The 17,870-nt window shown below is 36.9% G+C and overlaps 1 protein-coding gene across 1 annotated transcript in view; it reads left to right on the top strand.

Moving 5' to 3' along the window:
* LOC121512451 (CUB and sushi domain-containing protein 1-like) overlaps positions 1 to 17,870 on the top strand; it is an 821,118-nt gene that overhangs the window by 708,837 nt on the left and 94,411 nt on the right. The window contains exons 44-48 of the mRNA XM_041791732.1: positions 711 to 899; positions 1,916 to 2,093; positions 12,104 to 12,249; positions 12,924 to 13,004; positions 16,258 to 16,371. Of these exons, the coding sequence (XP_041647666.1) occupies positions 711 to 899; positions 1,916 to 2,093; positions 12,104 to 12,249; positions 12,924 to 13,004; positions 16,258 to 16,371 (708 nt within the window). The remainder of the gene's footprint in view (positions 1 to 710; positions 900 to 1,915; positions 2,094 to 12,103; positions 12,250 to 12,923; positions 13,005 to 16,257; positions 16,372 to 17,870) is intronic.

Genomic DNA, 17,870 nt, shown 5'->3' with positions numbered 1-17,870 from the left:
AGCAACACAGGTGTTCGAGCACACATCCTACCCTTTGATTGTGGTGTATGAAGATCTGTCCTGCACCTTTAGATCCTGCCACAACCAAAATAGATTGTCCCTGAGACTTTTTTACACACTCAGTCATCAGGCTCTGTCTAGTGCAGCACAGCTTTTTCCTGTATTGACCAAGTACTGAGTGCTTGCTCTTGTACTCTGAGGTCCTGTCCCTCTGTCTAGTCTTTTCTTGCAGTCCGTCACCTTAGCTCTCTGTCAGTGACACATCTAATAGAAGGGCTCGGCTTTCCATGAGACTCTCACAAAGTGAGATACGACCTAAATAGACCAGTAAAACTTTCAATTCCTGCAGCAAGAGCAGGCTGGCCATGCATACATGTGCCAGATAAGTGTGTAGGAGGCGATTAGAACTATTGATGTTGCTGCACTTACAATTGGTAGCCTCTGTGGGTTATAGATTTTTAATGCCCCTTCAAGTCCATTAGCTGCAGACTGAAAAAGTGGATGGAATACAATGTATCACACTTGTCAGGGTGCAGCTGCATTTTGGGACTTTGGGGCCAGCATGAAAGGCTTCTATAGAAGAACACAAAACACAGAGGGACAAACATAAAAAAATTTTAGGCTGTAACTCAGTTCAATCAAGAAAATCTGAAACTAATCTGATGTGTATGTTTAAATCTACACTTATTTTTCTTTGTCTCTGTCTTTAGCCTATCAACTTCAAAATTGCCAGGACCCCTCTCCTTTCCCTAATGGTGACATCGTCAACAGTGACTACAGCCCAGGCCAGTCAGTCACTTTCCAGTGCTATCCTGGTTATGTTTTGATCGGACACCCAGTGCTGACATGCCTGCATGGGACAAACAGAAAATGGAACCATCCATTTCCACGTTGTGAAGGTAAATATGAACCAGAAACAGAATCTGGTTTATGGTTAAGTATGCACATGCAAGAAATTTCACTTGCTGTTTTGGGTTAAAACGCTGAACACAAAAGTGAAGATGGCGAAAGTTATTGATACTGAATTGAATTGATACTTTTAAGTGCCAGGGTTTCAGCCAGATGTTGAACTGATAGAGTGATAGTGTAGGGGAGTGGTGGTTTTGTCTGCATTAAGATAACCTTACAAGCTAGAGGAATGGCATTCATCTTATTTGTACCTAAAGTAAAACATATATTCTGTATGAAAAGTACAGATTTGAATGCCAAAGGGCAATAGTGGGAAGTTTTTTGAGCAGAGAGGCAGAGACAGGTCAGTATCTTTGGTTCAGACATTTAATGAGTGGTAAAGTAAGTACTGTACCTAATTCTGAGTTATGGTTCATATCAGCCGTTGGTGAATGTGTTGGTACAGGTACCATGTGAGTATCAGTGTGTTTGTACCCATCCCTATTAAGAAGGGCCCAAAAGTTGAGTGCATCTTTGCATCTTCTAGTATAAAACAGAGAACTATGACTGGCTCTTTGGTATATCTATTATAACTGATGTATATCTGAGACAGTAGCATGATTTGTTGTTGTGTTTTATTTTCATTGAGATTATCTGGATCTCTCACCTACCAAATGTAATTTAGTACCAGTGCATGTAAGAATATTGCTTATCATAATTGAATTTTAGTAAATTTAATCTCATATGTGTCGTAAACAAGCAGCATAAGCAGTTAAGTAGAAGAATGTATTACATTTCATTTGAAGCATTTACTTCATACGTCATTAGCACAATCATCGCTCTCATTCATTCCACTTCCACTGCTACCTCTGCTTCTATATGTGCTGCTGTAAATTATGGTGACAACTGTATTCTTCACTGTCTACAGTTCTACATCGATTCTCATCTCCTGAACCTTGCAGGTCTAGGACATTACAATAAGTGAAAAATTTGCAAATAGATCATCCTCTAACTTTGCTTTTTACAGCTCCTTGTGGCTACAATGTCACGGCTGAAAATGGGACCATCTATTCACCTCAGTACCCCAATGAATACCCAAACTCCCAGGACTGTAGCTGGCTCATCACTGTTCCCCACGGACATGGAGTTTATATTAACTTTACCTTACTGCAGACAGAGCCCGTCACAGATTACATCGCTGTCTGGTGAGTCTAGATACACACATGCAAACACAAATGCATACCTTTTTTTTTTTTTTTTTCCAATGTGGCCTTTTATTGATGGACTGATTGCTCAGGTAGTTCTGTATGTACAATAGCCTTTTTCTTCTCTGCACAATAAGAAGAAGATGCTAAAGTTTTCAATCTCTTACTCCTGCTATCCATCTGTTTCTCTGTCTCTATAGCACAGACTTTTCAAGGTGTATTTTATTGGTGTTAACACAGTCTCTGGCATTGATTGCATTTTTATCCATTGCATCTTTGTAAAGTCACCTTCTTGGTTGTTCAAAGGCATAAACCTCAATCTCTCAACACATATGGAAAAATGTACAGCATGTTTGATACACAGGGATCAGAGCTCTATGGACTCCTAATACATACACGTACATACACTCTGTGCCATGCATGCAGTGACTCTCCTGCAGTAATAATGCGATTTGGTGTGGAGGTAAGATTGTAATATCTGGAGTGTGAGAGTAATGCATTTACAATGGGACCACTGACCAATTCAATCTAACTCAGTAGCATGGCCAAACGCAGACCCAGAGAGGGCTCAGGAACTCTGGCAGTAATGATGAGATTCAGTGGGGAGTGGGAAATGTAATGAAAGGAGCTGTGGAGCCGGGCACACAAACCCAACGGGACTGGGCTTTATCTGACAAGCTTGGGTCAGTCTGAGAGAATTTTCTCACTTTTAGTTTTCATCATATTTGTGGTCAAATATGAAATTGAGTAGAGAATTTATTTGGAAGAAAATTGACTGTTTGAGCCATCATTTTGCATTTGTTTGGTTAAGGAAATAAATATTTGGTGTTTGGTTTAGGTCAGTCTTTTATTTTGGAGCTCAAGAGTCGAGCTCCAGGGAGTGAGCAGTTGAAATTCAGGCAGCGGGAAAGTAATACATTCACAGCCGGTGACTACTCGCTTTCAATCTTGCCAGCCACCAGAGCCATGGATATAGCGGTGGAGAGTCACGGCATCGAGTTATTTTGCAGTTGCAAATTGATTTTTGTGATTCATGTGTTTTTTGGCACATTTCACAGGGAACAGAATTATAAAAGCCGATCCTTGGATTGTAGGGCACCAAAAAGCATCAGTAATACGACATTAGTGCATACATGATGGACTGTTGCAGCACTCAATCTAGCCATATCTCATGCACAGGAATATATTTGGAAGTGGCTGGGGGCTCACACTGAAGAGAAGAGTGTGTTTCTCAGACCCAGTGGGATTCCATCTACCTTCCAGGGCCTGAGACAGATTTAGAGTGGGTGATTCAAAGGTCTACTGCTACTGCATTACAGCCAAGTAAATAAGAGTGCTGAAGCCCACGTCAGTACACAGGCACTGAAAAAAGGAAATACCCAGCCTTTAGACTGTATTTACTAATAAGATTCACATAATAAGTCTAATATTAAATAAATATTTCAGTTTTGTGGACTTAGTGGCTATAGGCACAGTACACTACAAGATAAATCAGATTGATATTGGGAATAATTTCCCCCCTTTAAGCAAAAGTCTGTTTTTTGATGATTCAAAACATTATCTTGCCAGATTTTCTTGTCGTGTGAAGTGTATTAAAGTATTTGACCTGCTCAGCAGAATACACGGCTACACTGATGTCAGACTGTAAGTACTGAACATGTTTGAAATTATCAGGGTGCAGATGGCCTAGAAGTTAGCTCACTCCTCTGAGTTTAAGTCCAGCCTGGGACGCTTTTCCCACGTCCTTCCCCACTTTGAGCCCTATTCCCAACTCAATCCACTGTCCTCTCTAAGTGAAGGCATATAAAGCCCAAACATTAATCTTAAAAAAAAAAAACATATTTAATATTATTTACAGTCTTACATTCTGTTGTATAGGGGAGCAGAGGATAGATAAGCACGCACTATAGATTGCACATTAATGAAATGATAGACAATTGGGAACCAAGTTGTCTGGAAAAGGAAGCACAACAACTGATGAAATCTTACTCTCATCATTTCTCTACCCATAGTTTTCTCTTTCTCAGTGTGAATTTTCACTAAAAAGTAGGGCCTGACCATTACAGAAAATTCTGATAACTGATACTGTATATTTTAGCTCATTACATTTTTTAAAATAATTAATTAAACAAATAGCTGCTCTGATCTCTTGAGTATAGTTTAAACATGTGGTACAAAGATATAAATTGAAGGGAAAACATTTTCAAATACTTTGTGTCCAAAAAAACAAGATGCTGTAAACTCTGGGAAACAGAGGTGTTGTTATTGTGTATACATTACACAGATGTGTCTAATGAAGTGGTCAGTGAGTGTATTCACAAATGATGAATTTGTCATCATCTGTGGGTAAAAGGTAAGTGGGTATACCGCCATAAAAATCACTGGTTAAACACAATTTGAAATGCTTTTCTCTGATGTCCTCTGAATGTGCATTCACATTTCATTATAAATCAAACTGCGACTAGAAACGCCCCCCCAAACCCCACCCACCCCACTGGTAGGAACTCGTCTTACTCTAGTTTGCTCTGGCCTTATTTGGCAGCATGCGGCTGTCTGAGTAAACGTGTCTTTACTGACTCAGCTAAAGTTTATAGTTAGCTAATCTTAAACTAGGTTATCCTAACTTGAGCTTGCTACCATAAACAGATTAGCATGACGGACATAGCAAGGCTTGTCATGCCTCACATACAAGCATGCTGACTTGAAACTAGTTACAAACTTACCACTGAGGCAAACCAGTCTCAACAAATGTGAGGGTCAGCCACTCTGAGCTCTAGTCTCTCTGCTGTAAGAAGGTAAAAAAGGAGTATGTGGCATGAAAAGAGTTGGAGCGCCCTCTACTGGATAAAAAATAAAACACAGACATCATGTCTAAGTCTTCTGCCCTCCACATTGTTAGTGAAAATACAAACGTTAAGATTGGCATCTATCAGCCAACTTTTGGCCAATTACCAATTATTTTTAATAAGCTATAATTGGCAGATTAAATGATCCAAGCCTGACTAAAAGGTATTGTATAGTTTAGTAAAATTTTGCATGTTTTCCATTGTTTTAATAGACTCTAAAGAAGGGCTGAATGATTTGGGAAAAGTTTCTAATTTCGACTCCCCACCCACATTGCAATTGCAGTTGATATGCAGTTATTTTTTTTAGTTTCTCGTATTATGTATCTTTCATCAAACACAAACAATACATTATCCCTTAATTAATCAAATTAATTAATTAAACCAGGTCTGAACAATTATGGAAAAATATCTAATTGTGATTATTCACTCATATTGCAAATAAAATATAAACTGTATTGAATGGAGTGATCTTTTTCATGTCATTCTTATTTTAGCTAAGAAAAACATGAAAGTGTGTAAAGTAGTTTTTTTTTGCAAACTATTCTAAAAACAAACATGACACTTTAGTAATCGCATGCTGTGTGGGACATACCATCTAATTTCAGGTTAATGAAATATTGTTCCATCTATGGTTTGAAACTTGCAGCAGGCCATTTTGCAATTTTATCTTAATTTCTCTTAGTTGCCCAGCCCTACTCTAAAGTCTCGTTTGACCATAGTAGCTTTTGTCAGAATTCCAGTTTTTAGAGATGAAACCGTGCTTGTTGTTGAATAAAATCTGTTACTCAATGCTGTGCTCTTTTGCTCATATCATTGCTTTCCACTCACACTTGTAACAAAGCCATTTAATTTATTATTATGTTTGGTATTTCTCAAACTTCAAACCAGTTAAGAATGTAACTCTGGGTCAGGAATTAAATTGGACAAAAAAACACATGAAATAAAACATTTATTCTATTTGTTGATAGAGCTGTGCTTTAATAGGCATTGGCCATAGAGAAGCATCTGTTATTGCCTTTGCTGTCCAACACTTCAGAAGTCATTGCATCAATGGCCCATCATCTTACTCTTTGACAGCAGACGCTCACATCACATCGCTAGTAGTTCACTAAATCTTGTATTCCATTTTATATTTGAGTGTCTTCAGACTTTATCTTTTCCTGAATATTTTGATGCATGACAAAAACAGCATGCTTTTCATGTGTAAAGATCAAGCATGATAGAGGAAAGGGGAATTAATGGCCTAAATCCTAATTAGATCACAAACAGAAGCCTCCTGAAGCTTTTAATGATGGACTTTGCATTTGGAATACTTTTAATTATGTGCATCAGCGCTGCTCTGTGAAAAAAAAGATAACTGACATTATCTGATTGTGTTCATTAGAGCTTAAGATTGGGGCCACTGCTTTTGTCATGATTTGGGCATTTGGCTGTTTGGGTTTTGAATTCAGTTGGACAGAAAAAGGGCAAAGACATGTTTCATAAATGCCCTGTGTGAGTTGCTGGGTTAATAAGAAATTGATTGGGAGCATTATTTCAATTAAATATGGGTCTTTTAGCAGTTAACTTCAAGGGTTTGATCTCAAAATGTGCCATAACGGATTGGAGCAGATAAAAGCAAGTCTATTATTGATAACAATGGAAATGCAATTTCCTGCAGGCAGCTACAGACAAATATTTATCTTTTAAGTTGTTATTGCACATCTAAAATGTGTTTAATCTGCACAGCAATGCTGAATACACATTTTTCCTCATATTTGAACAAATAAAAAATGAAATTGGTGTTTTTAACTTATTTAACTTATTTTTTTAAATCCTGCTTTTCAAAGGTGCACATTTCAATCAACAAAAGAAATGTAGATACAGTAAAACCCAGAAACACTATTAATTCCACAAACACATTGGTTGAAGAATCACAGCTTTTATTACAGGATGCATGCTTTACTGGAGAAAGAAAGAGAAATACTGTATGTAGGTGCTGTGACTACTCATGAAAACTAATAAACATGCATAACCGACTGCATACAGATGTCCCTGTGTTTACAGACAGAAGAGACATAGGCTGTATCCCAAGTTGTTTATTTGTCAGTCCTCGGTCTTCTGTTGAAGCAGAAGTAGTTTCTGAACTGCCATCTTCAGGACCGTCCAAAAGACCCTTAGCTGGTCAGAAGACCAAAGACCGAGGACTGAGATTTGAAGACCCATGAGCAGAGACACATGAGAGCAGGCTTCCCAGAAATATTTTTACTCAAAGACACTCCCCCTTTTTGGATATCACTCTCTGATTGGATGCTGCTACACACTGGATGTCAGAGAAACTTCATAGCACCAGCAGAGATAAATAATAAAGGAGAAACTGAGTTTATAATAAACGCTAAACAGACTTAACAAACTCTGAACAGAACAGAAACGCCAGCAGTTGTAAAAGGCTTAATAACTGAAATGTTTGAAAGAAGAATTTATAGTGAAATATTGAGAATACATTTAAGAAAATGACTATGAAAGAGTGAATCAGTATGGAGTTTAATATTTAATTTGTTTTCTGATTCACCTTCAAACGTAAAACATGTTAAAAGCTCATAAAATCAAAATAATCAGATCTAAATCTTACCTTTAGTAGTCAGTTATTTCTGTTTATTAGATTAGGAAGAGAATTAAGACAGCAGCAGTCTGTCTGTCAGTAAGAAACACGTTTTAAATCATGGCAGGGTCAATAAAGTTTCTATCAGTCTGATCGTTAGTGAGTGTCTGGTTTGATCATTAGCCTTCACATTGACTAATTAGGCTAATAAATAATTTTATAATAAGGCATTTGGTTGTAGAAAGAGTCTGCATGTTTTTTAAGACTTCAGGTTTCTCTTCATGCAGGTGTTTGTGAACCCATGCTGAGACCAAACACTGTAGTTGTGGAGATTTGATTAGAATAAATACAGTACAAATTCTTGCAGACACAATCAGCTGTTCATGCCTCCTGACAGCTGATTGATGATCAGCCCGCACCTTCATCATAAACTGACGTTGCTTCCATGACGCAGCAGAGGGAAGGATGTCTTATGTGCCGTTAAGCATCTGTCTTTTGATTTAAGTCCTCCGCTTCAATTCCTCCAGTCTCTTCATGAGTCTCTGGAGGGTGGGACTAAGACTCAAGGAAAAGACTCAAGCCAGAGACCCGAGCCATATAGTAAGAAAAGTGAGACGCAGCCGTAGTCTGCATTCACACCGCAAGACTAAGTGCCCAAGTCCAGTTTCCTGCTCTGATCAGATTTTTCTGTTTTTTTTTTTTCTTTGTCTGTTTACATCTCACAGAGGTCTAAATCTGATTTGAAAAGATCAGGTTTGTGGGACTTGAGCTGTTTATGCTGTAATGAAAATCAGCATACACAGAAAAGCCAAAAAAATAAAATAAAGTCTAGCCTGCAGTGTGAACGCGGCCTACCAATTCACCATTTCACTTAACAAGGAACTGTAAATATACAGAGCAAAATGCATGAGAAACTTTAGCCTTAAGATAAATATACTGGTGTCATAGTTCAGGTCCAATTTAAAACACGTCTTTGTTCCATGTCATGTATAGGTTTAAAAAAAGGGAAAGATGATCTACCAAACGTTCTATCTCCTATTTATTTTTTTTTCACTCCCCTATTTATTCATTTGGGATTTTTTCTGCTTTGAACAGATGGAAAGAAATCTACTTCAATTAAACTTTTTTTTTGGTAAAAACTTTTCTTTCCCTTACCCGTTTCAAAGATTTCAACAAAAAAATATAGGAAATATTGAGCTAGCAAAACTTTCTTCTCTTGTTCTTGAGCAATGAGCACGGAAGGAAAAACAAATAACCGTCAAAATGATCCCCAAAAGTTTTCTTTTCCTTTACTACTTGCCTCTCACTTCATAAATTTCCATGGATGTGGTTGAGTTTGCAGCTGGGTAGGAGGGTGGGGTTTTTTTGCACAGTGCATTACTGTGTCTTGTACATTCAATATGGCAGACATATGCACCTGCTGGTTTCTTTCGTGTCTGTGCCTCTTGAGGTTTATGTGTTGGCAGCTGCACCCAGATGTTAGGGACTTAAGCCAAAATGCCTCTGTGGTCTTCCATCAGTTGTGCTTGGCTAACTGCCGATTGTAACGGTGCCATATTTTAACATCTAACATTTCTAACAGGCAGTTGCATCAGATCATCATCATATGATGCTATGTTTTCAAAACTAAATACACTATTTTCTTGTTTTTTTATGTAGTGTTTTTATATAGAAGTACCTAATTTAGCCTAGAAAATATAAAAAATAGCAGAATGCATAATATTACACAGAAAATACATAGCAGCAGAAGACCAGGAGCAGGGATGGAGATCAATACCTTATTTTATCATATGTAAAAAAATACATCAGTTCTTGCATGGGAAGCATAATCCCAAAGCACATCAGACTGGGGCTTCAAATTAAACCAAAATGTGGCACCTTGGACTGTTGGCTTGAAAAGAAAAAACAGCTCTGACTCTGGATTCAGCTGCTGCAGGACTCGATCCTCCTAATCTGCTCAGATTGGCTGTGAAAAGCAATGTCAAATTAATCCACCGTTGAAATCTGCATTGAAATTGATGAAATAGATATCAATTAACTGACTTACTCAGAAAATATATACCATGCTCATGTTTGTAATAATCTTTTTTGGCACTACCTCAACTTTAACAAATGAAAACTATATTTTTTTAAAGTTTAATTTAATGTATTAGATTTAGGGCCTCCAAAAAACACAACACCCCACAGACAACGGATTTTTAAACATCATTTAAAATAATATATATTGGCATTTTTTAAAGGAAACTACAATATGCAAAATGATGTAAAAAGACCAGTGCCAGTCCTGTACAGCATGGTCCACTGTCCTCTGTGTGTAACATCAATTTGTATATCAAATTAAAATGGTCATATTTCCTGTCTTACTCGGCCTATTGACATCAAACAAAAACTGAAAGAAAGCTCAAAGATCATACTTTCCACATGGAGTGATTGCGATACAAAATGCGGCTTTGTTTTCATGCTGTCATGTGACAAAAGTGGTTCATGATGAAATCACGCCAACGTGATTGTGGACCCCTAAGAGCTACTGTATTGGCATAATGTGATGCAACCTTAATATTGCAAAAGCAGACACAGTCCTTCCTGTAAAATCTGCAGTGTTGTAATGAAAAATGAATAAAAAAAAATTGAAAATGCTTTTCCGCAGTGTGCTGTTATTGAATCTTCCTGACACTCTGTATCAGGGGCGACAGAGGTATAAAACAGTAGCATAGAAATAATGAATCCTCTCTATGATGGGCTAGTTTGCTTCTTTAGGTCTTATAGAGGCACCATTATTGATTGTGGTTGGTTTTTATCCCGCTCCAAACTTCTTACATAAAAGTGATCTATATGATGATGATTATCAGCCGCTGTCACTATTTAAATGTATTTTTCCTCACCTCTTCCTTCCCTCAGCAGCTCTGCGCTCATGTCAGTCATCTAGTAACGCACACACAGTGGAGATAAAAACACAGTGCTAATTCTAAATGCATCACACCTATTTTAGTCTTCATTTCCAGTACTGAGGCTTGTTAAAAATGAACAGGAGAATATCTAAAGTATCTTTACTCTTCCTGATCATGCTGTTTTTGCTGGTGTTGAAATTCACACCATGAGCTCTTTTGTTCACAAGGTAGCATCTAATAACTCCAAGGTACTGGGTACATTTCACAGGAGCACATTTTTACTTCACTGAGGTAAAGGTCACTACCCAGCTCTGTGAGCTAAATCCACACTTTCTTCAAGTGCTGTTGTACAATTACTGCACCTTTCCCTTTAAATTATAAATCAGGCAAACAAAGTTTGTGCTTTAATGAATCCAACTGTATGTATTTTTTGGGGCTGGGAAAAATATTGCTTTGGGATTTGTTTATTTTTCACCAAGCACAGAGAGAGGCACAAATCCTAACTAGTTTTTGATTTAAATGACCCAAAAGGCACATTTTGATTCTCCAAATGAGCTCCAACACCTTCAGAAGACCTTGAATTATTGAGTAGCCATGAGATCCCAGGCACTCTTCATGAATTAAAATTTTAAAACCCTTGTTTAATCCAATGGCATGTTCATTAAAAAACCTAAACTGGGCATTTAGGAACTTTAGAAAATGTAACCTTTCAACAACATTCAATATTTAATGAGGGAAGATAAGCCTTTAATCCATGGGCTATGTTCAATTAACTTGTTTGAAAAGAGAGCAAAAAAGTAAAGAAAGGAGAAATGAAAAAAAAAAACAAGCCTTCAGTGAACAGGCATGCAGATTTACCAGAAATGTTTTTTAATTCCTTTTATTTTGGGGCTGCTTCTCCCCCCCCATCTTTGTTTAATCCACAGAGAAATAGCAAATCTACATACAGTATGTTTGTAAGATTTTCATGCTAATTCTAACTCCTAGTTGTCCTTTCGAAGCATGCAGACACATGTAGCTGCACAATGTTGATGTTAGCAGTATGAGTTTAATAATCAAATCACACCAGAATGAAGCATTTAACTTTTCATTACTGTTATGGATTTCTGTTATCAGACATCTGCAGAGGCAGTTTAGGGATAATGTGATTTTTGTAATAAAATGTATATTCATTTAGTTGAGGGAAGAGTAGATCTCGCTGGCAGATCAATGAAAAATAAACTTGTTTTCTGGAAAAAGGGAAGAGACATAAAGCTTAACAAGGTTCTGTCTGGGCATGTACAACCCCAATTCCAAAAAAGTTGGGGCACTGTCTATTGTGTATTTCCTTCTTAACAAAAGCTTAACAGCATGTTGAAAATGAGGACATTTTACCACTTCATAAGAAATATTAGCTCATTTTGAATTTGATGGCAGCAACACATCTCAAAAAGTAGCGACATTTATTGACACATGTTAATATCAGCATCATCAATCCAATATTGTGCTTTCTTAAAAAACACTTATACTTTTCACTCTGAATTTTTTGATTAAGTACTATATTACCAAGTAAAGAGTGTTATATATGCAGTAAAAGGCTGTTGTTATTCTATTTATTGCATGACTTTCTCTATGAATCAGCAGCAGTTAATAAATGCATCCCACTCGTAGTTTAAGCATGACCATTTTTCATGTTACCCCTCTGTCTTTGTTTAGGGACGGCCCTGACACGTCCAGTCCACAGCTTGGAGTCTTCAGTGGAAACACAGCGTTAGAGTCGGCCTACAGCACCAGCCAGCAGGTCCTGATCCGCTTCCACTCCGACTTTTCAACTGGAGGGTTCTTCATCCTGAACTTCCATGGTATGGGTACATGTTTCAAAACCTGATGCACGTGGGGCATAGACAGATTTCTATGCATGTTAGAAATACTGCAGCTTTCAATGCATTTATTTTTGCAGTCATTTTGAGTCACATTTAGTGTTTGTAAAAGTGTGTGTGGTGCTTGTCTGTGTGGCTTTTGGGAACTAGTGGAAAGCTGCAACAAGCAAGGTCACGAAAAATGATACTAGAGCAAAACTTCTCTTCCCTTTTCAATTTTGGACCTCCACCACTATTCATATTTCAAAAATAAGTAAAGATTATTAGAAGAGGTCCATTTCATGGTCTCTCAGTGATGCATTTCCACTGAAGAGGAATCGTTTTCTGAGAAATGCAGTAGTTTCTGAGTTCTTTTTTTGTCTGTTGGACTTTGAAGGACCATTTCATGACTTGGAGGGGTCTGTTGTCAGAGATGATCTATGTTATACATGGATGTGGTTTAATCAGTGTATAATAAGCTAAGAGTAGTGGGATGTGTTAAGAAAGACTGAGTCATTAATGTCTTTAGAGCCTCACCAAAGAAAAATCTGTACATAGTTTTTGTTTGAGGGCTGCTGTGATAAAGAATACATTTTAGTCACTGGAAGAAATGTTAATGCTCTACACCTGTGGTCATTTTTTCATCACTTCATATCTCATTTTGCACCTTTTTCTAGCTTATCGCCTGAAGAAATGCCCTCCACCCCCTGTTGTGGAGAATGCTGAGGTGATCTATGAAGATGAAGACTTCCAAATTGGTAAGAATAGTATTATTACTGGTAGAAGATTGCTTACTAAATGATTTACACAAACGTTTGTAATACTTAAGATATATCCAAAAAACACTGAAAATAATAACTGCCATGTTAAATAAAACAAGATATATTTATTGATAATTAAACATCTACAGTACAGTTATTAGCCTGGGGCTTTATTTACTTCAGTTGATGAAATAACAATTTCCAACTGGATGGACAGACTAGATTAAACTCACAGAAGGCCATAGACTGTTATATGGACTCGAGTATCCCGGTTTCTGTTTGTGCATGTTTGCACCTGGAGAACTCCATGCATACGCTCTATCCTGTTTTCTGATAGCTGCAGACTACCTGTGCAGACCAGACTTTGATTAAACTGTTCATTTAACTTCAGATACTTTGAAATATGTTGGCTGTGTGATAGTGGGACAGCTGGTCTGAACGGCCCAGAGAGAGAGAAAGGGATAATCATGCTGCTGTGTCTGCAGCAGATCAGTCCGTGGGAGTTGACGGCACTGTTGTGTCCAAACAGGCTCATAATTAGATGAACAGTGAGCTAAACAGTTACATTTTTCAGCCATTGATAAACTATGAGCAAAGTTTAGTTTAGTAGTGAAGAGCTCATACGATGAATAACAGAGAGTTTGGAGCTCTGTAAATAGAAGATGAAAGACGGCACTCTAGGAACGAAAACTCTTCTTAAAACATTGATCTTTTAAGACCCACTTTGAGTTACCTGCATTTTCACATAATGCTTTTATTCCATAGTTCTTTTCAGGAAAGTTATTTGGTGAATTAAGACACATCAAAGATTGCTTAGCTCTCTCTTGGCATCTCTGCTAAACTTTTTTAGGGATTAATGAAAAAAAATTATAATCACTTCATATTCATAAGGAATTTGAAAACTAAAGTCATGTCAGTCTATTCATTTGAGATCTTTCTTTCACTCCTTGCCATCCCCTCAGTCTCTTTTTTGCGGTTGTTTTCTTACTTCTACTTAAGTTAAGCACACATTCTTAATGTAAATAAGATAGTTGTCTAAAAGTCAATACCCGGGTTTTGATACCTAATCAAAACCCGGAGGTCCATGTAAACACACTCATTGTTCTGCTAATAGAGAAATAGTCCAAACATGGGCAAAAAACACAACAGTTAACACAACTTTCCTCACCATGGATTAACAAAATGGGAAGGAACACAGACATTAACACCACTCTGGGGTCATCAGGACAGGTGTAGCTAGTAGGACACATGAGAACACAATGAGGGATGGTGCAAAGGAAGGAAAACTCTGACATGTAACACTGAGGACAAGAGCTATAAAATAAAGCAGGAAACACTGAAAAGTAAACCTTGGAAGATGGCAAGAAATGTACATAGGGAAGAAGAGCATGAGGCTAAAGACACAATCAACAGAAGTGAGCATTGCAATCTAAAATCTGATCGTTATATGTTACTAATGTTCCCAAATTTATACACTTCACCTTTAAATGATTTACATACAGAGCTTTTCCATAAGCTGTTGATGTTAAATGAATGGCTGGACGTGTAAACATTTGCAGCCCTCTAATTTGTATGACTGTTTTAAGCCAGTATCACTTTTTAGTTAGTAGTTGTTTATTTCTTTCCTTTTATGAGGGGCTGAAATCATTGTAATTGTTTTGAGATAGAGGCAATTACCACAAGTTGTTTTACATTTTTCAGGGGGGAAATAATTTGACCTTTTCTGTCCTTGGACCAGAGGCTCAAACCCACAGAAACGTACTTTGTTTTTGGGATGGTTCAGGCATAGTTTTGCATAAACAGGGTCCAACAGTCAGCTCCATCAATGGAAAAACAGAAGCTTTTCAACATACTGTAAAAACAACTTAGCTTATAAGTGGAGGGGAAAAAAGTTGAGTACCAGGCTTTTGAAATGCCTTTTGTAATAATTATTGCATAACTGAGTGTTTATTTCACCACAATGACTTGTTTCCTGTTTACTACATTAAACAATATTCTATATAGAAATACAGCATTGAATATTTTCTCTGGAGATTTTGAGAAACATTCATCCTTGGAGAAATAATCACACATCATGCTTTCCATTTCCCCCCCAGCCGTATGTTATGTGATTTGCTCAAAGCTTCTTACTTTTAGGTATGGTGACCTTTCAGATCTACGGGAGCTGTAATTTAGAAAAAAGCAGACATTTCATAAAACAGGGGCAAGATCAATTTTACTTTGCCAGTGTTATTCAAGACCTTGTGGCTTCTGGCAAAGTATGTAATCATTTCTCTTCAGAGAACTCTCATTTTGAAATGTCAGTCTTTTATGAATTTAGAGAAAGATGGGAGATTTTCACTGATTTTCTGATTTTCTATAAACTTTTTTACCTCTTTAAGGCATACTTGTTGGTCATCAGATACTTTCAGAGTGATGAAAGGCATTACTAGCCCTCACTTTGACAATAAAAAATGCAAACAAAAAGGTACAACTTTTAACTAATACGTAGTTAGTTCTTCACTTACATGTCTGTTTATAGAAAACACTGAAATTATATTCAGCCGTCTACGGAAATAGCAGCAAACTGAAGACTAGAGCTACTGCAGCTTGTTGTAACCACACAGACACCCAGAACATTAGACAGGGTACTTTTAATTCAACATTCACAAAACCTGACAGGGTTCTTCTGAGACATCACAGGCTTTTTTCTTGGTCAGTCAGATAGCCAATTATACCATCTTTTAACAAGCTGAAGAAATGTTGAATGTTCTTTTTGTTCTGTTGGATGCTTAAAAACACCACAGTACCATGCTGTGAGCTTGTGCTCTGTACGCCTCCTGGGCAAAGTTTGAAGCATGCTAACATCTCCCTGACAGGTGCTGGATCTCCACCCCTTTTAAGATCACAAGTCTGTCAAACTTTGACTCTCAGCCTAGAGCCATAGAACAACAGTGCTTTCCATTTTACAAATAAACATCTTTAAAGCAAGATTTTTTCTACTTTGTCTAAGATGACAGACTAAAAATGTCCTCTATTGTTCTCCTGAAGTCATGTGATGATTTAAATGTGTGTGAATACAATTTTTAGGTCCCATTTCTGAACTCATGCTCAATTAAACATGAAGTATTAGGTTCAAACATATAACACGCTATACTGAAAAATCTGGATTTTTATTCTTAGAATAAAAATCTTTTAGACTGATTTCTGAGTAAATGCTGATTAAATAGACATGATAATGTCATAAAACCTGTTACTGTTCCTGTTACAGGTGATATTGTCAAGTACCGCTGTTTACCTGGATACACGCTGGTTGGAAAGGCGGAGCTTATGTGTAAACTCAACTCCCATTTGTTGTTTGAAGCCCCGTCCCCATCATGTCAAGGTAAGGGTACAACTTCTTAAATTAATATGCAGTTAGCATCATACAGTACAGTTTGTTTTGTTTGAAAATCAGAAGGTGATTCTTTATTAAAGTGTTTGAATCTTAAGCTACATGTAAGAATAATTTCCTGAAATTCATTTTAGTCATTTCATCCTGACAAAGATCTAATAAGATGTGTACTGTTGGATCTGTATGAGTGTTTTTTGTCCTTTTAAAGCTCCTGTGAAGAGTTTCTTACTGCTTAAAAGCAGAAATAAATGAGTCTAAATGCTTCTTCATGAATTCCTGATGCCAACAAGTTTTTAAGCAACTAGATCTGAATCTCTCTATACTGTAGTTGTGTTTAGTGTTGAAACCCCCGCTGCCAGCAAGGTATCACACAAAGTGAGTTGTGGCATGATTTACATTTGCGTGTGCAGCAATTAAGCCAAGAAGTTCTGTAGATAATTGTGAATAATCTCTCCCTCTTTTTTATTGCATTTCAAATTCCACTTGAGGTTAAAACAGATTTTTCATATAGATTTTTGTACTCTCTTTAAGTAAGGGTAATTAATTCCCTGCTTTTATTTTGAAAGAAAGTAAGGAACTTTGGGTAGGTCGAAGATTCTGACATTACTTCAACCACGGAAAGAGGAATTTGTCATGGATTTAAAGGGAAATAAGGAATCACTCAAAATGAAATGATTGATTACACAAGGTGCACAAGACCCACTGAGCTGTCTGTAAGGGTTTTGTTTTGTTTTTTTTTTTTTTGGTTTTTTTACGTAAAATGAGACATTGAAGAGCACTGGTGTGCTTATTTTACATCACTTTGGCTACAGGTACATTGGCTTTGCCCAACAATGTGGAACAATAAAAGCAACAATAAAACATGGGATCAAAGCAAATAAAAACAATTAATGCACTTCTAATAAATGCATTATTGCTGCAAATGTTAATATAAGTAAATACCAGAAAAGAACTGTGCTCATTCATAACACCTAAGAATAAAAATCGTTTTAAAAGACTAACAAACACTTAAATGTTTGGTATGTAATACATAATTTACCTGCAAAGATACTTGGCTTAATTTGTTATCTAAGGATAACACAACAGAGATGAAAGAAATCTTAACAAATCAATAAACAGAGGATTTTAAAAGCCAGCCTTACATCCACATTCTTGAGGCACATTTTTATTAGAGCCTCCCTGGCAACACAATTTTAAGGCACTAAATTTTGTCCACTCTAACAGAAGATATCATCTTTACCTGCTTACAAAGGCTCTCTGCTACTCAAAATAAATTGTAAAATATTGATTTGTAAAATACAGGAAGGTCTGTTTTTAACTGATCGAATCATTTTTTATTGATTGATATTTTGCTTCTGTCATGACTTGCCAAACAATAATGGGAAACGTAGTTGTAGTGGATGACCAAACTACACACCAAGTTTTAACCTCTTGATCAATCTGAAAATTAAAAACACCATAAAAATGTTCCCAGGTTAAATCAGTTTTTT

This window comes from Cheilinus undulatus, linkage group 1 (genome assembly GCF_018320785.1).
Source record: "Cheilinus undulatus linkage group 1, ASM1832078v1, whole genome shotgun sequence".
In the NCBI taxonomy this organism is placed as follows: domain Eukaryota; kingdom Metazoa; phylum Chordata; class Actinopteri; order Labriformes; family Labridae; genus Cheilinus; species Cheilinus undulatus.
Note: the sequence above shows the minus strand (reverse complement) of the source record. Positions and strands in the feature narration are given on the sequence as shown.